The sequence below is a fragment of the Pristis pectinata genome, chromosome 2 (genome assembly GCF_009764475.1).
Source record: "Pristis pectinata isolate sPriPec2 chromosome 2, sPriPec2.1.pri, whole genome shotgun sequence".
NCBI classification, from domain to species: domain Eukaryota; kingdom Metazoa; phylum Chordata; class Chondrichthyes; order Rhinopristiformes; family Pristidae; genus Pristis; species Pristis pectinata.
In genome coordinates, this window is record NC_067406.1 from 141,776,840 (window position 1) to 141,802,411 (window position 25,572).

Genomic DNA, 25,572 nt, shown 5'->3' on the forward strand with positions numbered 1-25,572 from the left:
TGCAAGGTCATAACAAGGTAGATTGTGAAGTCAAGAGTCCATCTCATCGTATAAGTGTTCAATAGTAATAACAGTAGGATAGAAGCTGTCCTTAAACCTGGTGTTCCTTGCTTTCAGGCTTTTGTATCTTCTGCCAGATGGGAGAGGGGAGAAGAGAGAATGTCTGGGGTGGGAGGGGTCTTTGATTATGCTGGCTGCTTCATCAGGGCAGCGAGAGGTGTAGTCAAAACATCGACAATTCCTTTCCTCCCACAGATGTTGCTCGACCCACTGAATTCCTCCAGCAGATTGTTTGTTAGTAAGATTCATCACTCTGTGAGTAGAGAAATTGATCCTCATCTCAAGTCTCAAGTGGCCTACCCCTCATTCTGAAACTGTGCATCTTTATTCTAGACTCTTCAGCCAGCAGAAGCATCTTCCCTGCATTTAGCCTGTCAGGCCTTTGAAGAATTTTGTAAGTTTCGATGAGATCTTGCCTCATTCTTCTAAACTATAGAGAATACAGAACCTTAAAATAGGGGGATTCACCTAGAGGGCAGAGAGTCTTTGAAACTAGTTAATTCAGGAAAGTGAGGCTGAGATTAAAAAAAACCTATGATCTTATTGAATGGTTACAGGCACAAGAAGACAAAAGGCCTACTTGTACATCTTATAAGATCTCTGTGTTTTTTTCAATCCTGGTCTCTTGAAAGTCCTGGTGTTTAAATACTGCAATACATTCAGTTATGGAGTCATAGAGTCATACAGCACGGAAACAGGCCCTTCAGTCCAACTAGTCCATGCTGACCAAGAGGCCCATCAAAGCTAGTCCCATTTGCCCACTCTTGGCCCATGTCCCACTAAACCAACAAGCTGTTGAAGTCTTAAGCACTGCTGATCTCTTCCTAAACCTTTCCTCCGTGATGATACCTCTTAAAATCCGCTCCTTTGACCAAGCTTTTAGATATCTATCTTCTTGTGTGGCAGAGTCAAATACTGTAGATCAGTAAAGTCAGAACTGATAGGTTAACAGGACATGCTACAAGTTAAGACTTTAGCAGCAGACCTTGTTGACGTCACATTGGCAGAGGTGAAAGTAAGTCATGTCTAGAAGTAACATAAAGATGGGTGAAGGCTTTAGTGGTGGATGAGCTAAGGAAGGAGTGGTGTTGGACAACATTATGAAAGTGGAAAAGAGAGTCTTAGTGAGGGTGCAGATATGTGATTAAAACCACATCTTGAGGTCAGATATGCATCTAAATTTGTTAATAATCTTGTTCAGTTACAAAGATTCCAGGGAGAAGGATTGAGAGGGAATTGATGTCAGTAATTTTCAGACTTCCTGATTGTTGATTTTCCCTTTATTTAGAACTAGACAAAAAAAGACTCCGGAAGACTTGTATAAAAAAAATCCCCTGGAGTGGCTGTGTGGCATCATGTTCCGTTTATCTGGGTTTTTTGTCCCAGCTGATTTCTCTGTCAGGATTAGTGTAAAATCACAACTGTTTAATATTTAACCCAGGCATTCAGAGCCACTGTGTGGAGTTTGGAATCTGACCTCTCTTCTATCTAGATAAATGTTAAACCTACCTTCACACACTTTACATCTAGCAGCTTTCTTCTCCAGACCCACCTCTCCTTCTCTCCCCCTCTTTATATCTTTGTGGTTCTTTAAAGCTGAAAATTCCAATCATTCCTGTTGACTAGGCGATGGTGTGTCGAAAGATGTCTATACTTTGGGTGCTGTTGACCCTAATTGCCTCTTACTCTTCGAACTCTGCCGAAAGTAAGTACGCACAGATCATGCTGATGACAAGGTTCTTTGCATGTCCTCAGCACTTGTTCTGAATGTAACTGTGTATTCTTGAATTGCCTTCAATAATTAAGGTGGCAAGTTGACCAAACAATTATTTATTTATTTAAATCGCATGATTTTCTGGCTCTCTTTAGTATTTCTCTCTTTTTACGTCCATCTATAGTTTGGAAGAATTGAAAAGTAATTTGGTGTTGAGACAGGAGTGAAAGAGGTCAATAAATCAACCAGGGAATTTCTGAAATGTCTCTACCTGGAGATTGCTGAGAATGTGGACTCACTCCCACATGAATGGTTGTTGAAAGCAGCAAAGATGTATTTCTGGATAAACTCATGACAGAGGAGAGAATAAAAGAATATGGTAATTGTGGGGTTAAGGGGTGGGAGATCTGGGCATGTAAATTGGCATGGACTAATTGGACCAAATAGGTTGTTTCAAACTGTAAGTTCTTTGTTCTTTTACATAATATCTGTGAAGGTCCTACATGGGATGAATGGTCTTCATTATGTTTTTAATTTATTTTCCTTCTAACCTGAGGCTACAGCAATCAGTGAGCATTTAAGGCAATGATTTATTTTGGTCTAATTTTAATTTACATCAGATTGCAGTGTGTTAAATTTGGTCAGGTTGTTTTTATGCCAGTTAGGTTTTCCAGGCTTCTGAGAAGTTTCTAGGAAAATGACTAATTTAATACCTGGTATAAAACTGAGCTGGAGAAAAGGTTTAAGTATATCAGACTGGGATGGTTCTGGGTAAGATAAGGCTCGATTATTTAAATGGAAAAGATTCTTGAAAGTAAATGAATTGAACTCTACAAACCTGCTAACAACGGCCACAGTCTCTAGAGTAAGGGGATAAACTTGAATTTAGAAAAGTCTCGATGCATGTGGTGTTTGGATTTAGATGCATTACATAGAAGATAACGAATTTAGGAATGAACAGCTTGTGCAAGCAGATACTGTGGAAACACTTGTGGAAGGACTGAACAGATATTTAATGGACTGGCCAGTTGAGGTGTATTGGTAATGAAATGTAGACCCTGGTCATGTCCTTTCCTGTGCTCATACCCATTGTAAAACATACTTAATAAATTTGTTAAAACCAAACTATTTTCATTGCTGGCATTCCCTTCTTTAACAATGGTCTCATGTTTAAACCATTCTAACGTAAACACTGCGTCAGTATGAGTAAGAAACAAACATCGGAGATGTGGTTTGCGCACCTTGTAAAATTGGATTCAACAGACCTTAGAATCATTACATCGCGACGCAGAGAATGAAGCCATTCAGCCCATCATGCCTATCATTTCTCTTTGAACGTGCTATACACTTAGTCCCATTCCTTTGCTCTATCCTTATATCCCAACAATCTTTTTCTCATTTTTATATACTCAGCTCTCCAGAATCTACTACCACCATTCTTTTAGAGGGCACATTCCAGTTTGCCACAACTTGGTGTGGGGTTTGCTCGCAGCTTTACTGCAAGTTGAAAATGCAGGATGCACATTTTTGCAGATACTACAATCATTAATGAAGAAGTAATTTTCTTTGCTTTCACAGAGCTCAGTTAGATGTCTACCACTGCTGGTGCCAATGCAGCCACATTTAGGTGCATTGTTGGGACTATTTGCCATTCTCCTCTGTATTCTCCCCCTACAGAACATGGTCGGCTTCTTGTCAGTGCTGCTCTAATCATCCATCCTCCACCCTCACACTCCCTCGCAATACAAGCAGCTAGACTGAAATTACAAACCCAGTGTGTGCATGGTAGCTTACAACCCAATGGTATGAACGTTGAATATTCCAATTTCAGGCAACCCTCTCCCTCAGTGTTCTTCACTCACCTGTCCCACTGGCTCTCTTCTCCCTTTGTTACCTTTCCCATCCCCTCCCCCTCCCTCTCCCCCACCTGGTCCCATCTGCCCATCATCCCCTCCCAACTTGCTTCCATTATTCACCTGCCAGCCTTTGCCCTATCCCTCCGTTGTACTGCTATACACTAGAAATCGTTCCTCTTCCCTTTGGGTCCTGACCCAAAACACCTTTTGCCTCCACAGACACTGCTAGACCCACTGAGTTCTTTCAGCGTTCTGTTGTTTTGCGCATTGTAATGTTTGGGGGAAGGTTGGCTTCATGGTAGATGTGGGGCTGAAGAAGCGCAGACCCACGGTCTATCATATTTTACCAAATTTCAAATCTTTGCCTTTGATCAGAGCATTATTTACAGGTTTATTTCAGTCATGGGCTGGAAAAATCATTTTATACAAAGAAGTAATCCATTTGGCCCACGTACCTAGTGCTGATATTTGTGTTCCATGCAAGCCTCCTACTGAGCTTCATTTCACCCCATCATCTCTGTCACTGGGAAAAACATTTCTGCCAAATTCTCTATTGAATTTATTAAATGAAGTATGCCCTCCTACCTTAAATGGTTCATTGGTGGGATGAGGTTGGACCGAGAGAGATAGCTCTGATTTATTTTGAATTTAATTTTTTTTGTTCAAAGTAATTTTGAACCTTTCCATGTTACATGTTGCAGAAAACTAAAGCAGTATGTAAGCCTCAATCACAAGAGGGAGGTCTCAACATTGTACTTCAACTTGTCCATTGAAAAGTGGATTTGTAAATGTAATTCTGAGTCTGTACTGTTAAATTTCACTCCAAGATTTTAACCTTGTGTAAAAGTTTGACCCTTGCACCTAAGTTTTATGGTATGTGACAAGGTGACATTCTGATAAGCAGCTGAATGGGCAATTGTTCCATTCTGAAGACTTTAGCTTTAAATACAATCAGTTTTATTTGAATGAATAGGTACTTCACAGTATCACAGGCATGGTATTCCACATGAAACAACAGATTCGCTCAGTTATCAGTAGGTAGAAATGCTCTGGGGATTTTGTTGTGGAGTCTGTAGGTGGGTATGGAAATTTAACATCTTCCACACTGGCAGTGTAGTTCTGAGGCATGGATTCATCAACAGAATTTCTGTAAGTTACTGGAGGAGGCCCCAAATATAACAACTTGCAACATTATGGCATCTTCAACATAATAATACTTCCAAAGATGTTTTCCAAAAGCACTCTTGAACAAGTGTAACACCAAATCACATAGGAAATTAGAGCAGTTGACCCAAAGCTCGGTCAAAGAGGTAGGGTCTTTAGGAGAGATAAAGTGACCAAGTGTTTTAAGGGAACATATCCTAACAGTTTGGACCCAGGCTGTTGAAGGCAGTGCCACCAGTGGGGGAGGGATTTAAAACCAAGGTACACAGGAGGCCAGAGTCACATTAGTGCAAAGGGTTGTAGAGCTGGAGGATACTGCAGAGGGTAGGAGGGGTTTGAAAATAAGGGTGAGAGTTTTAAGTTCAAGGTGTTGGTAATCCGGAGCCAGTGTAGATCAGCGTGTAGGAGACAAAGGTCTGCAGATGCTGGAACCAGCAGGTCATTGGTGGTCAGGTCAGAGTATAGAAAGAATGAGTTTCACATTGCATCAGTGTAAGACCAGTCCTGTACCCAAAGTCATGAGTATGCTGATAAGTGTTTTTATTTTGTATCTCAGTGACAATGCAGCAACTTTTAATGAAATTAATTCTTTGATGCTTGAATCTGAATCCAGTTGGCAAATTTGTATAAATTGTTATTCTGGTTAACAGATCAATAAGAAAGAGGAAGCTCCTTCCGGACAGACTTTGGTGCTCTCCTAACAAAACAATTTTAGCGTTGACCTCCATGCACTGATCACTTTGTATAAAGAACTCCCTGATTTCATTAACTTGTGTTCCTTTGTCCAGACAGGCCATTGTGCTTGTGCCAACTCTGCTGAAAGATCTAAGCAATCAAATTTTACTCATTCCCCCACCACCCCCCCCCCCACCAACAACCCATACACCCACAACGCAAGGCACTTCTCTCCCACCAACTTAATCAACTTTTAGTGAATTCTTCCAATTTTGTTTTCCTTAAAGATATGCAGTTCCCCTTACTGTTGAATTTGCTTCTGCTACCCTTTCAGTACTGCTATGAATCCCATCATCCAGTATAATTTAATTTCTTCTTTTTTAATCAGTGCGGCGAGGTGGGCCAAGGTTTAGCAGAGGGAAGACACACAAATACAGTTACACCGTGGAACTCCAGTTAGACAGAGGAGGAGGAGCAATTGAAGAGAGTGTAGGATTTAAAATTGTGTCCAACGTCAACGTTGACTTGCTGTGGAGAAACTCAAGCAATGAAGACGACCAACTTATTCGAATAGCGGTATGTTTGTTTCGTTCACTGGTAACCATTTTAATCAAAGTCTTCTGAAGGAGTCCATTCAGTCTGATGCGCCAGTTCTTTTATTGGCTTTGGATAGGGGAGATGGCAGCTGTGAGAGAGAGTGAAGAATATTGTAATCCAAACTCGTTTCACTTTTTTAACCTTTGCTGAGCTCTTTCTGTTGCAAAAGTATAATTTCCCCACCCACCTGGGACATTCTCTCTTCTCCCCTCTCCCATCGGGCAGAAGATACAAAAGCCTGAAAGCACGTACCACCAGGCTCAAGGACAGCTTCTATCCCGCTGTTATAAGACTATTGAATGGTTCCCTAGTACGATAAGATGGACTCATGACCTCACAATCTACCTTGTTATGACCTTTATTATCTGCCTGCACTGTACCTTTTCTGTGACACTTTACTCTGCATTCTGTATTGTTTTACCTTGTACTACTTCAATACACTGTGTCATGAATTGATCTATATGAACAGTATGCAAGACAAGTTTTTCACTGTACAAGTGACAATAATAAACCAATTCCAATTTCTTAGGTAGGGAGCAAATCCAGGAGTGTGCTCTCCAAGGCCCTGTATTATTATAGCAGGACGTCTTTGTTCCTGTACTCAACATATCTTGCGATGAAAGTCAACATACCATTTCTTAATTGCTTGCTGCAATTAAACTTAGAATTTTACATTTTATTTGCTCATCCAAATTGTTCACGTATATTTTGATTAGCTGGGACCTAAATATTATTCCCTGCTGTACCCCACTACTCACTGTCTGCCAATCTGAGTAAGATCTATTTATTCCTGCTTTGTTTTGAACCTATCAACCAATTTTCTATCCATGCCAGTGTACAACCCCCAATCCCATGTGCTTTAATTTTACACATTAACTTCTATGCAGAATTTTATCAAAGGCTTTCTGAAAATCCAAATATGCCATATCCACTGGTTCTCCATTATCTATCAATTACATCTAAAAAAATTCAATATGTTTGTCAAACAGGATGTCCCTCTCATAAATCTATCTTGTCTGTGTCTGATCCCACTGATATTTTCTCAGTGTCCTGTTATCACATCCCTTAAAATATACTCAGCATCTTTCCTACCACTGATGTTCAGCTAACTGGTCTGTAGTTCCTTATTTTAGTCTTTTTTAAACCGTGATGTTACATTTGCCACCATCCAATCTGCAGGAACAGTTCCATAATCTATAGAGTTTTGGAAGATGATAACCAATGCATTAACTAATTTCCTTTCATAGTTACCTCTTTTAGTCCTCTGGAATTAGGCCCTGAAGACTTACTGGCTTTCAGTACCTTTATACCTCTTTTTAATTGCAAGGTAAAAGCTTCTAAATGTGCGAAAAGAAAACCATTACTGAAGACAAATGCAAGTCCCTCACAGTCAGAAATTTATAATTGGGAATAAAGAAATGCCACTGCATCAAACAAATACTTTGATTCTGTCTTCACACAAATAACTTCCCAGAAATGCAAGGGAATCAAGAGTATATATTGTGTGCAATATCTTGCAAATGAACAAAAAAAGTACTTCAAAGTTGTAAAAATTTAATCTTGGAATTAAAGAAATTATTATACTTTCCACCTATCACCTAGTTTTTTTGGAATGCCTAGCCGTTTTATTGCACTTGCTACTCTTTCCCCATGGCCCAAATATATTTACTCAAGGCAAACCCAGTTTCTTTTACAAAGGGCCAACTGAATCTGTTTCCTCCAATGCTTTCAACCAACAACAGCAGGAGCAAAGGTTTGGTGGATTATTTTGATCTTGGGTTCCCAGTGCTGTCAGCTTAGAAGAGATGATTGCTTTGAGTCTCTTAGGATGATGCGTGCAGGTGTATCATAGAACACTACAGCACAGTACAGGCCCTTCGGCCCACAATATTGTGCCGACATTTTATCCCGCTCTAAGATCTATCTAACCCTTCCCTCCCACATAGCCCCCCATTTCTCTATCATTCATGTGTCTATCTAAGAGTCTCTTAGATGTCCCTAATGTATCTGCCCCCACAACCTCTGCCAGCAATGCGTTCCACGCACCTACCGCTCTGTGTGTAAAAAAACTTACCCCTGACATCCCCCTTATACCTTCCTCCAATCACCTTAAAATTATATTCCCCTTGTGTTAGCCATTGTCACCCTGGGAAAAAATCTGACTGTCCACTTGATCTATGCCTCTTATCTTGTACACCTTTATCAAGTCACCTCTTATCTTCCTTCCCGCCAAAGAGAAAAGCCTTAGCTCACTCAACCTATCCTCATAAGACAACTGCTCTCTGAAGGAACCAGACGTGAGGGAGCTTAGGTTGTTGGTGCTACTGCTGGGGACCACAGGTGACTTATCTTCCCTTGCCTTCTTCCATTTAATTGATGTAAAGCCTCTTTTCCCAGGTAACTGACATCAAGTTCGAAAATGTGAATGAACGGACAGATGACAAAAACATCTTTAAAGGCACCAGCGGAGAAGAAATCCTGGGGAAAAGCAACCTGGCAGCCTTGAAGAATCCAGTCCTTGTCCATTGGATCAATGGGAAGGTACCATCACTTTTGGGATCACCCTGAGCTGATATACCTGGGGAGATGGTTCCTCAAGTGTAGGCAAGAATCTAATCATCCTCTTCGTGGTCTGAATTAGCAACATTTTGTCACAGCCGTAGAGGACGCTTGACCCAAAAGCAGAGCAGCAGAGATGATTTAGCAGTGAATGAAGACTTTAATAATAGACTGTAAAATGACAAGCCACAAGGGTCCCCAAAACAGGAGAGAACAGAAACTAACCACTGCAGACAATGAGGTAATGTTAGGCAGAAAGAGCAAAGCTAGGAGCAACTGGTTGAGACCAATTGGTTCAATGAGTGAACAAGGACTGTGGATGAGAACTGGGGCTAAATAGGCTGCAGGTGATGAGTCTGGAATGAGCAGCAGGTGAATCCTATTAGCTGGGTGGGGACTGGGAGATGCCTGCATGTGCATGCTGGGAGGTGTCCGTGGGAGGAGGCCTGATAGGTTTTATATCCATTATATGCTTTACTGCATTCTATTAAGACTGATGTAGTATTTCTGGCTCTTGCCAGCCCCTAGTTTTCATCACTCAACCATGGGCCAAGTTTATTACTGAATAATTATTTTCTGTAGTGAGAGGACTTATCTCCAAGGTGACTGGCGTTTTCTTTCAGGGAGACTGGAGAGTCTCCATCTGTTTTCCCTGGAGCAGAGGAGGTTAAGAGGGGACATGATTGAGGTGTATAAAACTGGGTATAGACAGGGTAAACCTTTCTTCTTATCAGAGTGGAGGACACAGGGTAAGGAGTAAGAGATTTAAAGGGGTTCTGAGGGGGACCTTTATCACCCAGAGAGCGGTGAACACACTGCCTGAGAGAGTAGCAGAAGCATAGTCACTGACAGCATTTAAGAAATGTCTACACAAGCACTTGAATCATCCAGGTATAGAAGACTACGGGCCAAGAGCTGGAAGATGGGATTAATGTGAATGGGTACCCACTGGTCCACGTGGAGGTAGTGTCCCAAATGGCCTGTTTCCACACTGTGGGACTCTGTTACGTGCTATCAATTCATGAGTAACTTACACCAAATAACATCTTGTTATGATGTATAATGGTTAGACTAACAGGAGGTGAATGAAAAGCATTGTTAAGAAACTGGATATCAGTGTATATTTAGTAGTAGGTCAGAGTTCAGCAAAGTGATTTCTCCTTTTACCCTCTCCTCTGAGTTAGAGGAGAGTCAAGTCCTGCTTCAGGGGCTTGAGCACAGAAATCTAGACTGGTAGTAACTGAGGGAGACATTAAACCATTTACTTTCATGGGTGGGTAAAAACCTTGTGGTACTCTCAAAGACCAAGAGACTCCTTGCCAATCCTCATCTGTTCATTACCGTATTGCACTTTGTGAGAACTTGTTGTGTACAAGTTGGGTGCCATGTTTTCCACATTACATCAGTGACATTTGTAAAGTACTTAATTGGCTCTAAAATCATGAGCTTCCAGAACTAATTAGATAAATAGTTGAAGGAGAAAATGTAGAGGGCTATGGAGAAAGAGCAGAGAGCAGGACAAATGGATTGCTTGCTGAGAGACCTGGCCCAGATTCCATGGGTTGAATAGCCTTCCGCTTATCATGTTCTTGTATTCTCTGCGACGTAGAGGAGTCATGGGCATGCCCATCATCCGTGCCAGATCCCAGAGCAATCCTGAGTTGGGGATGGCATACTGGTGCAGCTAGTGCAGTTGTGGTCTGAGCTCAATCCTGACCTCTCGTGCTGTCCATGTGGAGTATGCACATTCTCCCTGTGGCCACATGGGTTCCCACTGGGTAATCTGGTTACCTCCCATGTCCAAAGACGTCTGAGTTGGTATGTTCAGCGTCCACTGTAAATTTCCCTTAGATTGTAGGTGAGTGGTGAAATTTAAGGTGGGGGGGGGGGGGGTAAAAGTTGTTGGGAATGTGGAGGAATAAAATGGGTTAGGGTAGGATTAATGTAAATATGGGTGCTTGATGCTCAGTGAGGACTTGATGGGTCGTAGGGCTGTATACCGTGCCGTATCTTTCTCTGACTCCAGTCCCATAAATCCCGATCCCTGTAAACTATTCTTTCACATGAATGCCCCATTCCCCCTCCTTCCTACCCTAACCCCCATCCTCCTACTACCCTTTGGACTGTGTACAGTAACAACCAACACACCTTTGGGAGGCTGGTGGAATCCAAAGCACCTGAAGGAAACCTATACATTCGCGGGGAGAATGTGCAAACTCCGTACAGACAGTGCTGGAGGTCAGAATCGAACCCAGGTCACTGAACCTGTGAGGCATCTATACTAACAACAGTGCCTCTCTGCCATCCTTCTCTTCTGTATATTCTGTGAGAGAATTTTGGGAATTAACTGAGGTTGTGAAATGTATCATCAAAATGAGGGTCTTTTTCCTTTAAATTTCATGCCAAGGGGCAAGTTAGTGTGAACAGTTTTGAATTTAGTATGCCCAGAAAACTTAATGTGGGGCAGCAGCTGTTGGGACTGAGAAGTCTTGAAGATCTGTGAAGGAGGCAGGGAAACCTTACAGAATTATTCAAAGCATGAAACAATATAGGTCAGACATTTCATGTTATTCCTTGGAATATAGAATGCATCTGCTAGGACGCCATAAGACATAGGAGCAGAATTAGGCCATTCGACCCATCGAGTCTGCTCTGCCATTCGATCATGGCTGATTTATTTTTCCCTCTCAACCCCATTCTCCTGCCTTCTCCCTGTAACCTTTGATGCTCTTACTAATCAAGAACCTATCAACCTCCGCTTTAAATACACCCAATGACTTGGCCTCCACAGCCGTCTGTGGCAATGAATTCCACAGATTCACCACCCTCTGGCTAAAGAAATTCCTCCTCATCTCTGTCCTAAAGGGACATCCTTTTATTCTGAGACTGTGCCCTCTGGTCCTAGACTCTCCCACTACTGGAAACATCCTCTCCACGTCCACTCTATCCAGGCCTTTCAGTATTCGGTAGGTTTCAATGAGATCCCCCCTCATCCTTCTAAACTCCAGTGAGTACAGGCCCAGAGCCATCAAATGCTCCTCATACGTTAACCCTTTTGTTCCCGGGATCATTTCTGTAAACCTCCTCTGGACCCTCTCCAATGCCAGCACATCCTTCCTTAGATATGGGGCCCAAAACTGCTCACAATGTGGTCTGACCAATGCCTTATAAAGCCTCAGCATTACATCCTTGCTTTTATGTTCTAGTCCTCTTGAAATGAATGCTAACATTGCATTTGCCTTCCTTACTGCCAACTCAGCCTGCAAGTTTACCTTTAGGGGATCCTGCACTAGGATTCCCAAGTCCCTTTGCACCTCTGATTTCTGAATTCACTCTCCATTTAGAAGATAGTCTATGCCTTTATTCCTTCTACCAAAGTGCATGACCGTACACTTCCCTACGCTGTATTCCATTTGCTACTTCTTTGCCCATTCTCCCAACCTGTCCAAGTCCTTCTGCAGACTCCCTGCTTCCCCAACACTACCTGCCCCTCCACCTATCTTTGTATCATTCGCAAACTTGGCCACAAAGCCCTCAATACTAGAAGAGGACATAATTTAGAGCGAAAAAGGGAGAGTTTAATCCAGAAGTCAGGAAGAACTTCAGGATGTCTGGAGTGATCAAAACTTGGAATAGACTCAAAGGGAGAGTAGATGTACAAACCACTGAGTTACAAAAGAGTTAAGTGGATAATGCTACAGGAGATGATGTAGGCTGCTTGTCTGGGTGAACGGGCTGTAGTGGATCAAATATCTGTCCTTTTTTCTATGCCACGATCTCATGGATATGCTGAATCAATTCTTAACAGTTTCAAAAGAAATCTGTCAGCAGTGAACTGTTTACTGTTGTTAGGTAAGCAGTAGTACCTTGATCTCCTGGTCATTACATCACCAATCTGATCAGAGAGTTGAGGCAGTAATGTCTCAATGTGGAATAAACCAATGAGGCTGTGACACATGAAGCAAAGAAAAGCTGACAGTTTGCAGGGGATTTGGCAGACACATGTATTCAAAGTTCACTCGAAGGTTTACTGTCACGGCCAGTAAAGCATGAGCTGTACATTTACCGGTGGTGTTAAAGGTTGTTTCCTGTGCATTAGCCCATGTTTTTCAGTATGCAGTGATGCCATGTCTCCAGCATCACCCTGGATCCTCTGGTGTTGAAACTTTATCCCTAGGGCACTGTTTCAATTGGTTAAAAAAATCCTTTGCTTTTTTTTGTATGCTACACGCTTTTGCATCACTTACAATATTAACAACAGAGCTGTAGGATGGGGCCATTTGCCTGAATCAATCAGGTAATGAAGATTCTGTTCACTTCTCAGTTGGCATGGGAAGGTGGAGTTTTGAGCGGGAGAACATGTCAGATGACCAATGGTGTGGTGGGGCAATGGGGCTTTGTTTATTTGTACACCAGAGTGGCAGTTGCCGGTAATGTCCACATCTTTTGTCCACCCTTAGTTGCCCCTGAACCGAAGAGGCAGTTAAGTGTCAGCCACATGAATGTGTGTAGAGTCACCTATAGTCCTGAGTGGGTAGAGATAGCACATTTCCTTCCCTGAAGGATTTCAGTGAACCAGGCTTTTTTATGACAATTCAGCAGTTTTATAGTCACCATTAATAATTTTAGCTTCTTATTGCAGATTTGTTAAATTGGAGTTAAATTCTCCAGTAGTTTTGATGCAATTTGAACTAGTGTCTCCCAACCAATGATCAACGCTTGTCTGGTTATTTCAGTCATTCTGCTGCCATACCCCCGATGAAAGCTTCAGGAATGTGACCAACCAGAGTTGGCAACCTGATTAACACTGGAGTAAAACTTTCAGTTTTGCCATTAAGTTAATCAAGAGTGGAGTCAAGGTTGGAACTGACCAATCTAGGCTTCCTCATCCAAGGACATTTACCCCAGCCCCATGACTCCAGATTCAAATTGGCTTCATGCATAAACCGCAGCAAGGTGAAACTGCTTGATGCTGGTGCTAGGGTATTTGACAGGGCTGCAGGCAAGGTAACAGCCTCACTTGTGATCTCATTTAATGGCTGAACGAATAAACTGGTAAATTGGTTTATTATTGTCACATGGAACATAGAACATAGAACATTACAGCACAGTACAGGCCCTTCGGCCCACAATGTTGTGCCGACATTTTATCCTGCTCTAAGATCTATCTAACCCTTCCCTCCCACACAGCCCTCCATTTCTCTATCTTTCATGTAACTATCTAAGAGTCTCTTAAATGTCCCTAATGTATCTGCCCTCACAACCTCTGTTGGCAGTGCGTTCCACGCACCCACCACTCTCTGTGTATAAAACTTACCCCTGACATCCCCCTTATACCTTCCTCCAATCACCTTAAAATTACGTCCCCTCGTGTTAGCCCAGAAAAAAGTCTCTGACTGTCCACTCGACCTATACCTCTTATCATCTTGTACACCTTTATCAAGTCACCCTCCTTCTCTCCATAGAGAAAAGCCCTAGCTGACTCACCCTATCTCACTCAACATGTACCAACGTACATCGAAAAACTTTGTTTTGCATGCCATCCATACAGATCATTTCATCACATCAGTGCATTGAGGTAGAACAAGGGTAAACAATAACAGAATGCAGAATAAATTGTTACAGTTACAGACAAAGTGCAGTGCAGGTAGACAGTAAGGTGCCAAGTCATAACAAAGTAGATTGTGAGGTCAAGAGTCCACCTTATCGTACTAGGGAACCGTTCAAAAGTCTTATACCAGCGGGATAGAAGCTGTCCTTGAGCCTGGTGGTACGTGCTTTGAGGCTTTTGTATCTTCTGCCCGATGGGAGGGGGGAGAAGAGAGAATGTCTGGGGTGGGAGGGGTCTTTGATTATGTTGGCTGCTTTACAGAGGCAGCGAGGTGTAGGCAGATTCCATGGAGGAACGTCTTGATTTGGAATAAACCAGTGAGGCTGTAACACATAAAGCAGAGAAGAGCTGCTTGACAGACACACATATTCAAGGGGATGCAGGACCGATTCCTACTCAAGTTTCTTATGTTCCTCTGCATTGTAAATTCGTTTTGAATTGTAAATGATTCTGCAATAGTTTTCAGGATAGTTGTGCCATCTGTAATGAGTGGAACTCCAAGGCTGCTTTGGAAATGAGTTTTACCAAACCATTGCTTTGCAGGAATGCTAACTCAGCACTGGGATGGTGCACTCTAACTCAGTGGTGCAATGCCTGATAAGGTGTTAATTACACGCTGAATAAGGTTCAAGTGAATTGTTGGTTAAAGTTCAAAGTCTTGGCTTCCAGAGCATGCTAATAGCGGGTAGGCTAACGTGGAAGTTCAAAGGACAGGTGTCTTTCTTCCATATTTTCTTACGACATAGAAGGAGGCCGTTCCACCCATTACATCTCTGGTGAGTCACAGAGCAATCCTATTCTCCTGCTAATTTTCCTTGTGACCTATTCTCCCCACAGTCCCATCAACTACCACCTACCATATCTGGGGCAATTTATTGTGGCCCTTTAACCTACTATGTCTTTGGGAGACAGGAGGAAGCTGGAACACTCAGAGGAAACACATACAGCCACAGGGAGAACATGCAAACCCCACATGGACAGCGCTGGAGGTCAGGATTGAACCCAGGTTGCTGGAGCTGTGAAGCAGCAGCCCTTTCTACTTGCGTCACTATGCTACCTCTATGTCTTGGTAGTACCAGTTGTAAAGGAAAATTGATAGATGTATCTGCGACATTACACTCATCATTTGTCACATCCAAAGAAGAAAACACCCCTGTGTATGGTGGTCTCTCCTTCTGGCAAACTCCCACCTTAATTCCAATCAGAATTCATTGGAAGAAGCTCCCACCTGAATATACCCAGATCCCAGCCTTTCCTGGGGCTTGTGGGGACGGAATTGGTGGGAGGATTGTGTATCTAGGATGTTCTTAACTTTTTGAATTCATTGCAGCCCAGAGGCCAGGATTCATGCCCTTATTGTTTCTAGAGTATTCCATCAGAGTCTCAGCAAACATCCCTCACTTAAGAATGAAGGCATCCAAAATTCCAGTGTGCCTGGCCTAATTTGCACCAAGACTCGTTCACCCATCACCCCGCCCCCCCCCCCCCCCCCGGTGCTTGGAGACCTGAACTTTTGGTCCAGAAGCACCAGCTTTAAAATTATTATTGTCATTTTCAAATCATTGCATAGCTTTGGCCCCTCCTCTTGTCTTAATCTCCTCCAGCCAGACAAAACTCTGAGATTTCTGCACTCTTCCAAACGTGGCACCTTGACCATCCCCAGTTTTCACTCCTCACCATTAGCAGCCACGGTTTCGACTTCCTAGCCCTGGAGCTCTGCAATTCCCATCCCTAACCTTTCTTTCCTTTCTTTAAGATGCTCTTTAAAACCTTTTTGAAATCAAATTTATGATCACCTCTCTGAGTATCTCCTTATGTTGGCTCTGTGTCAATTTTTGTTTTGTTAACATTTCAGTGAAGTGATGTGAGATGTTGTTACTAATATAAATGGGCCTTTGTTGGATGATTCTTGAAGGTGAAATCCAGCTGTAACCATGGGTTACCTGCTTTTTAATTTTCCATTCTCCAGGTGAAGACATTTTACTCATTTTCAAATGAGCCGGTGGTATTTCAGAATATCAAAAGAGGCCTGACCAGCTTGTTCCAAGTTCAACTCAGATCCACAAGTGTTAACGAGGTAAACATTTGATGTAATGTTCTCTATATCCTCAGAGTTGTGAGTGGGGGTAGAGGAGAGGAAATCTTAACTGTATAGTTTATTAAAATTTGCTGTTCTCTTTCCGATGATTTCATTGAGTTTAAGTGCAAGAAGTGGGCATTGCTGGCACGGCAGAATTTATTCCCCAGGAAATTGGACGAGTGGAGGTGGGCTGTGTTCTTCAACAACCTCTATCTGTGGACACTCCCAAGTAACTTGGAAAATTGCTGAGGACAGTTAAAGTCAATCACGTTGTGTTAAGGATGGAAATTTTCTTTTTCCAAAGAGTATCAGGTGGCTTTTTATTTGCTGGTTTGGTATTTTCATGGTCATTATTACTAAAACTATTTTTATTATATTCCAGGTTTATTTAGATAGGTAACTGAACTTAAACAATTAGTTACAATGGGATCTGAGTTCTGATTTCCAGGCTTCAGGGTTACAAGCCTAGTAACATAATGATACTGCCATTGTAGCTATAAAATTAAAATTAACTACTGAATCTGTGCCTCTGGAGTTAACTCGTTTAGTTCAGGATCGAACTGAACAAGACAGCTAGACAGGGAGGTCAGTCTTGTGCACAGAGACAGTTGTCCTGTCAAATGACTGACAGTGAAATGTTTTCTTAATAACACTTTCTGTAATTGGACAGGAGCCATTATTTCAATGCTGTCGTGCTTTGTGATGCCACAATACCTTAGTAGGAACAGAATTTGTGACTTTGCACCATCAGTTATAAATAGTATGGAAACTCTGGAAGATACGGATGAAATTCTGGTGAAATCCTTCTACCATGGTTCCTATCCCTGATCTTCCAAAATGCAATTCCTGTATTCCAAGAAAAACTGGTCTGATTTTGCTGTGGCATCTAACTGTATCTGCCACTGATTAGACTTGCCCTAAATCTTTGCTCTGAATTGACAGAATACACATGCTGATAATGGCACAGTAGTAACAGGGTTGTTTAAGCAATTGGGCAAAGGGATTGAGGGATAAATATTAGGATGGTTAGTAGATGAATCAGAATGGGAGATCAATGCCAAATCAGGTATAGAAAGAGAAAAGGGGGTAGGGAAGGGGGGGGGGGGCGGGTGGGCGGCGGGAGGTGGTGGACAAATTCATCCCCTATCACTCAACAGATACGTAGAGCAGTTGCCAATTGCGTTCTGTTTCCACAACTCAATTCCATTGACTTTAATGGAGATCTGTTCACTTTCTGATTGGCTACAAGTAGATATCATACTGGGAATGTACATGTGGAGTCCGGACTGGGTTGTTGAGAGACAGGAACTCGTGATGAAACCTCAAGGAATATGGCCAACTATAGTGGACATATCCTGTGTGGAAGCACCTCTTCGTTTGGTCTCTAAATTGCTTGCACTTTTTCAAAAAAAAATCATCTACTCATTTTCCCTCAGGTTCTCCGTTTCCCTCTTGTTTCTCTGCCATCCACATTTCAGTACATCTGATTCTGCTCACTCTTCCTCTCGCGACCACTAGGTTGACGTCTCCGGGAAGTGCAAGGTTAATTACCAGGTACGTCACAGCCAGGTAACCAAAGTGAAGAAACTGGACAGCTGCAAGGTGGCACAGCGAGGATTCACCAGTCACAGCAAGGTCAGTGTCAACAGCAGATCTATCTGCTGGGCTTCTGATTTGATATCTAAATATAACACACTGGTCGACGTGGGATGATTTACATAAAATGGTGTCAAACAGAACACAGGGCAGATGTTCTGCACATCTCTCTCATGGTCATTCTCATTCTCATTCTCACTGCAGCTCATCTCACTGCATCAGCAGACCTTTCTGTTCCTTTCTGCCTCCTGAATTTATCCAGTTTCCCCTTAAACACATCCATGGTATTTTCTTAACAACTCTTTGAGCTAGCAGGTCCAAGTTTCACCATTTTCAGGTAAAGACAATTCTCTTGAATTCATTGTTTGACTTATTAATGAAGTTGAGTTTATTGTCATGTGTGCAAGTACGGTGAGGTACAGGTACATTGAAAAGCTTGCTTGCAGCAGCATCACAGGCACATAGGTACAGACAACACACAGAACATAAGTTATACATAAATTATACATAAAATTATACCATACAGTGAAAATAAAAGATTGTGTAAAAGCAAGACCTTAGTGCAAAACAAAATCAAAACCAAGTTCACAGTAGTGCAAGAGGTGGTCCGTAGTGTTCCGTTGCTGAGGTAGGGTTAGGGTTGTGCAGGTCAGTTCAAGAACCAAATGGTTGAAGGGAAGTAGCTGTTCCTGAACCTGGTGGTGTGGGACTTCAAGCTTCTGTACCTCCTGCCTGACAGTGGCAGCAAGAAGCGGGCATGACCCAGATGGTGGGGATCCTTGATGATAGATGCTGCCTTTTTGAGGCAGTACCTCCTATAGATGCTGTGAATAGTGGGGAGGACTGTGCCTGTGATGGACCGGGCTGTGTCCGCTACTCTCTGCGACCTCTTGCATGGCTGTGCATTGGAATTGCCCTACTAGGCTGTGATACAACCAGTCAGGATACTTTCAACAGTGCATCTGTAGAAGTTGGTTGGAATAGTTGATGGTTATAGAAACCATAGAAAACTACAGCACAGAAAACAGGCCATTCGGCCCTTCTAGTCTGTGCCAAAACATTATTCCGCTAGTCCCATTTACCTGCCCCCAGCCCATACCCCTCCAGACCTCTCTCGTCCATGTATCTATCCAATTTACTCTTAAAAGTTAAGAGCAAGCCCGCATTTACCACATCAGATGGCAGCCCATTCCACACTCCCACCACTCTTTGAGTGAAGAAGTTCCCTCTAATGTTCCCCCTAAACCTTTCCCCCTTCACCCTACAGCCATGTCCTCTTATACTTATCTCTCCTAATCTAGGTGGAAAGAGCCTACTTGCATTAACCCTGTCTATGCCCCTCATCGTTTTATAAACCTCTATCATATCTCCCCTCATTCTTCTCCACTCCAAGGAATAAAGTCCTAACATGCTCAATCTTTCCTTATAACTCAGCTCCTGAAGACCCGGCAACATTCTTGTAAATCTCCTCTGCACTCTTTCAATCTTACTGACATCCTTCCTGTAGCTCGGCGACCAGAGCTGCACACAATATTCTAAATTTTACGACCTTGTCTACCTGTGACTCTACTTTCAAGGAATTATGTACCTGAACTCCCAGATCCCTTTGTTCCTCCGCACTCCTCAGTGCCCTACCATTTACTGTGTATGTCCTCCCTTGATTTGTCCTTCCGAAATGCAACATTGCAAATGTATGGAGTTATCTTAAACTTATGTCTTCAGTTTTGTCCTCCCCACATTTGGACACATCTTCTCTACTTCTGCCCTATTGAACTTTCCTGTAATTTTAAAGCTTTCTATCAGGTTATCTCTTATAATTTATTTAAGGGAAAAGAGCCCCATTCAATTCATTCTTTCCCAACAGCTGGCACCAGCCGTAAAAACTTATCCCTTCAGGTCCATGAACTCTTGTAGACCTTGCAACATATTCTTGCCAGGTTGTAATCCTGCAAATGCCCACAAGTCAAGGAAGACACCGAGAGGTATTGTGAAAGAATAAAAGCAAGAAGCTAGATGTTTATCCTTGGATCAATGAAGGAAAAGGGGAGATTAAATAGAGGATTCAAAGTTCTTAGAAGTTTTTGTATTGTGAATAAGGAGATACTGTTTCCAGTGGAGGTGGTCACTAACTGGAGAGTGTAGATTTAAGGTCATTGGTAAAGAACCGGAGGGTAAAAGATACATTTTTTAAGGTAGAGTTGTTGTAATTTGTGATGCGCCGCTTGAAAGGACACTGGAGGAAAGGTTCAATAAAAACTTAAAAAGGAACTGAGTGAATATCTGAAATGACACACACAAAACGCTGGAGGAACTCAGCAGGTCAGGCAGCATCTATGGAGGGGAACAAACAGTCGACATTTTGGGTCAAGACCCTTCATCTGGACTTGTCTGAAGTGGCCGTGAGGTAGGGAAAAGGAGAATCGGAGAGGTCTCTTCAGGAGTGGGCAGATGCACAACACGTCAGGTGTCTTCCTTTGGTGCTGTCTAATCCTGATTTTATGAAATATTTCATGTTTTCAAAGAAATGAAAGGAAAATTATATCAAACACTGGAAAAACTAATTGCAGATAAAAGTGGAGTTATCTGTATGTGCCCAGGCAGATAATTGTTGAGGTGACCTTGGCTGTGAAAAGGAATGGTGCATGTTTGAAAGTTGGAGGAGTAGGGCAAAAGCTAAGTGCTATTGAGGATCTGTCTTCTGTGTGTGGGCGTAGGACTTTGTGTATGTGTGGGTTTGAGTGTGGGAAAGAAATTGTATTCTTATCTAAGTGCACTTAGTGCATTTCTGGCTAATTAATACCGATGACTTCTGGGGAACTATTACATGGTTATTTTAAAATTGCAACCTTTGACAATAATCTGAAGAGCTACCCTCGAGGTCAAGAGCTTGCAAATTTTTTACTGCATGTATTTTAATGCTGCTCTGATTTTGTTTTCCAGGTATTAGGAGTTAATACAACATCACTATCAGTAAGCATTTATGTATTGGAGAAGAATTTAATTCATTCAGTATTATCTGAGGAGCATCACCTGATATCTCTCAATCTACGACAAGAACTTGCAGCCAAAATTATATCAATGTAAGCACACCATGTTAATATTTGGACAGAGAATTGAGACTAAAAATAGCAAATGAAAAAGGGAAAGGCTTGAATTTCTGTAGCCTCTTCCATGATCATGGGATGTTCCAAAGAGCTTTACACTCAATGCAGTGGCTTCTGAAGAGTTATCACTATTGTTGTTTACTATATGTCAGAATTTAGGTTCATATACCATAAAAGTTTTGTAAAGCTGTAAGTGGTATTGATTGGTAAATTGGTTTATTATTGTCACATAGAGTCATAGAGTCATACAGCATGGAAACAGGCCCTTCAGCCCAACTCGTCCATGCCGACTGTGTTTCCCAGCGAGCTAGTCCCATCTGCCCACGTTTGGCCCATAGTCCTCTAAACCTCTCCTATCCATGGACTTTTAAACGTTGCTAATGTGCGCACCTCAACCAATATTTCTGGTAGCTCATTCCAAATACACACCACCCTCTGTGTGAAGAAGCTGCCCCTGATGTCCCTCTTAAATCTCTCGCCTCTGATCTTAATCCTATGCTCTCTTGTTTTTAGCACCCTCTCCCTGGGAAAAGACTGTGTGCATTCAACCCATCTATGCCCCTCATGATCTTATACACCTCGATCAGGTCACCCCTCAATCTCCTACGTTCCACGGAATAAAGTCCTAGTCTCCTTGTAATTCAGGCCCCCAAGTCCAGGCAACATCCTGGTAAATATTTTCTGCACTCTTTCTAGTTTGATAATGTCTTTCCTGTAATAGAGTGACCAAAGCTGTACACAGTACTCCAAGTGCGGCCTCACCAATGTCTTATATAACTGCAACATAACTTCCCAACTCTTATACTCAGTTCCCGACTGATGAAGGCTAGCGTGCCAAATGCCTTCTTCACTACTCTGTTTAACTGTGATGCCACTTTCAGTGAACTATGCACTTGCACTCCTAGGTCCCTCTGTTCTATAACACTCCCCGGGGCTCTCCCATTCACTGAATAAGCCCTACCCTGGTTTGATCTCCCAAAATGCAATACCTCACATTTATCTGGGTTGAAAGCCACTTGCCAATCCTCAGCTCACATACCCAGCTGATCAAGTTCCCCTTGTAATTCCTCATAACTTTCTACACTATTTACAACAAAGCCTATTTTAGTATCATCCACAAACTTACTAACCGTGTCTTGTACTTTCACACCCAAATCGTTTATATGAATGATTTGGATGTGAATGTACCAAGATACAGTGAAAAACTCTGTTTTGCATGCTATCCTTACAGACCATTTTGTCACAACAGTACATCGAGGTAGTACAAAGGAAAAGCAATAACAGAATGCAGAATATACTGTTACAGTTACAGAGAAAGTGCAGTGCAGGTAGATAATAATGTGCAAGGCCATAATGAGGAAGATTGTGAGGTCAAGAGTCCATCTGATCGTACAAGATTGGTAGGCATTTCTGACCATTGCAATGCTCTTACTTGGGGTAAATAAAGAAGAGTCATTTATAAGTCATTTTTACACATTGAAAGAATGGAAAATTGAAGGTGCTTGTCAAACATTACAGCCATGATGATCGTAAAACAGAAACAAGCAGAGATGGAAATCTGAAATAAAAAATACTCATCAGACCAGGCAGCAGCTGAGAGCTGTCTAAGATTTCTCTGTTTCTTGCATCACAGTTGCTACCTGACACAATGAGTGTTTCTGGCATTCTTTTTATTGCAGTAATGCAATTTCATTCCCAAACTGCAGTCAGAATGCACTGCAGGCATACCTGCAGTAACACCATTTCTTTCCTCTTTTAGACAGAAGTTGGAGTTTCTGACGACAGAAGCTGGACCTAAAGAAATCCAAGGCGATCAGATTAGCAGCATTGTTAATTCGGTGAATCCCAAATATGCCCCCACCTCTCTAATCTCTGGAGTAGTTAAAGCAAGATGCAAAGGATGTCCTTCAGTAAGTAGTTCCTATATCTTAAATTCTTGAATGTTATGTGTGGGAAGGAGATGGCCAAAGAAATATTTTCAGCTGATCAAATTCATACCGAAATCTCTTGAAAAGGATACTACTGGCCCAGAGCTCTACCTTAAAAGGGTTCATTCAAACTATCACTCTTTGTGTTTGCAGCTTGTTGAACACTGGCAGACGATTCGTAAAGAGCTAGAGCCTGAGAACCTTGCAAAAGCATCTGCCTCCAGGACATTCTTATCTCTGGTTCATGTACTGAGAAAAGCTAAGAAGGAAGAGATCCTGCAAATCCTGAGAAACGAAAGTGACAGCAGACTGTGAGTTGTACATTCTTTTGCCTCTTGTTAATGCACATGATGCTAACTGTTATTTTGAGAACAAAACACATTGTTATGAGTCTGTGCTTCTGTCGCAGAACTTGGCACACTGGGGTTTCAGATTGTAAATCCTTGGCATGCAGATCAGTGTGAGGGTCGTGCAGCCTCCTCTAGGTGTCCGTTCCTGATTGTGTTTTCAAATCCCTTCCAGGCCTCATACCTCCCTCCTACTTTTGTAACCCATTTCTATCATCTGATTCCAGGTTTGGCTTCAGCTGCATCCATGATTTAACTCACTGCTCCATTGGCATTGGAACTTCAGGAGTCCTAAACTTTGGAGTTCCCTCCCTAAACCTTCTCACCACTCATTTTTATTATAAACTTTCCTTAAATCCAACCTGAGCTTTTGGTCACTTCCTCAAACTTACTTATTTGGCTCTGTGACAGATTTTGTTTTATAATCTCTTCTGCAAGGTAGCATGGAACCAGGCCAAACATGCATGCAATTGCAATTTTTGTTCAGTAAATGCTGTTATTCAAAACTATATCAAAGATCGGTGAATGCTGAGGTCAAAGTAATGCTTGGAGGCATCTTTCCCTTTCCCTCCAACCCCTGTGGAAGCCTCTCATTTTCCCCATTCCCCATTTTGTTGGAAATGGATTTGTACCTTGGGCTAAGGACGAGTTGAATCCAAAATGGAACAGAACTGGGTTCAACTCAGGGAGTAAAGAGGTGTTGGGATTGTAGTCAGAGAGGGGTCTGGAAATAGTCAGCAGGCTATGTAACGTTTGTGGAGTGAGAAACAGTTACCACTCATCAGAACTGGGGAAAGTTAGAATTTAAACAAGTATAAATTGTGGAGAAGGAGGGTGGGTGTTGAGGAGGGCAGAGAGAATGTCCGTGACAGGTGGAGACCAGGAGAGATTGAATGGTTTGAATAGTGGAAACACACACAAAATGCTGGAGGAACTCAGCAGGTCAGACAACGTCTATGGAGGGATATAGACAGTCGACGTTTGGGTCGAGACCCTTCATCAGGACTGGAAAGGAAGAGGGCAGAAGCCGGAATAAGAAGGTCAGGGGAGGGGAGGAGCGCACGCAGGCAGGTGACAGGTGAGTCCAGGTGAGGGGGGAGGTAGGTGGGTGGGGGACGGGGGATGAAAGGGTGTGAGGTGAGAAGCTGGGAGGTGGAAGAGGCAAAGGGCTGAAGAAGAAGGAATCCAATAGGAGAGGGTTGTAGACCATGGAATAAAGGGAATGAGGTGGGGAGTAGATGGGCAGGTCATGAGGGTGGGGAAGGGAAAGAGAGGGGGGTGAGGGGGCCACAGGAATGAGGGAAAACAAAGGGGGAGGGGGGAGGGGTTACCGGAAGTTAGAGAAATCGATGTTGAGGCCGTCAGGTTGGAGACTCCCAAGGCAGAATATGAGGTGTTGTTCCTCCAACCTGCGTCTGGCCTCAGCGTGGCAGTAGAGGAGGCCGTGGACAGACATGTCAGTCTGGGAGTGGGATGTGGAATTGAAGTGGCTGGTCACCGGGAGGTCCCGGCTGCTGCGGTGGACGGAGCGAAGGTGCTCGACGAAGCGGTCACCCAATCTGCGTCGGGTCTCACCGATGTAGAGGAGGCTGCACCAGGAGCACCGGATGCAATAAGTGACACCCTCGGACTCACAGGGGAAGCGCTGCCTCACCTGGAAGGGCTGTCTCGGGCCCTGAATGGTGGTGAGGGAGGAGGTGTAGGGGCAGGTGTAGCACTTGGTGAGGTTGCAGGGATAAGTGCCGGGAGGGTCATCGGTGGGGAGGGACGAGTGGACAAAGGAGTCGCGGAGAGAGCGGTCCCTGCGGAAACCGGAGGGGAGGGGAGGGGAAGATGTGCCTGGTGGTGGGATTCTGTTGGAGATGGCAGAAGTTGCAGAGAATTATCTGTTGGATGCGGAGACTCGTTGGGTGGTAGGTGAGGACAAGGGGAGCCCTGTGTCCCTGTTATGTTGGGGGGGGGGGATGGGGTGAGGGCAGACGTACAGGAAATGGAGGAGATACAGGTGAGGGCAGCATTGATGGTGGTGGAAGGGAAACCCTGTTTACTGAAAATAGAGGACGATGTCCTGGAATGGAAAGCCTCATCATGGGAACAGGTGAGGTGGAGGAACTGGGAGTAGGGGGATGGCATCCTTGCAAGTGACAGGGTGGGAAGAGTTGTAGTCAAAGGTAACTGGAAGTCAGTAGGTTTGTAAAAGATCTCCGTGGTTAATCTGTCTCCGGAGATAGTGGTGATGTTGGCTGAAAGAGTGTGGTGAAGGGCAGTGTACAACAAAGGC

At 43.0% G+C, this 25,572-nt stretch overlaps 1 protein-coding gene across 1 annotated transcript in view; it reads left to right on the top strand.

Annotated features, from left to right (window-relative positions):
* Window positions 1–1,544: 1,544 nt before the first annotated feature.
* mttp (microsomal triglyceride transfer protein) overlaps window positions 1,545–25,572 on the top strand; it is a 50,716-nt gene continuing 26,688 nt past the window's right edge. Inside the window, exons 1-8 of the mRNA XM_052010262.1 lie at window positions 1,545–1,765; window positions 5,858–6,045; window positions 8,464–8,607; window positions 16,206–16,313; window positions 17,835–17,951; window positions 20,853–20,992; window positions 22,776–22,926; window positions 23,098–23,255. Coding sequence (XP_051866222.1) covers window positions 1,690–1,765; window positions 5,858–6,045; window positions 8,464–8,607; window positions 16,206–16,313; window positions 17,835–17,951; window positions 20,853–20,992; window positions 22,776–22,926; window positions 23,098–23,255 — 1,082 coding nt within the window. The 5' untranslated portion in view covers window positions 1,545–1,689. The remainder of the gene's footprint in view (window positions 1,766–5,857; window positions 6,046–8,463; window positions 8,608–16,205; window positions 16,314–17,834; window positions 17,952–20,852; window positions 20,993–22,775; window positions 22,927–23,097; window positions 23,256–25,572) is intronic.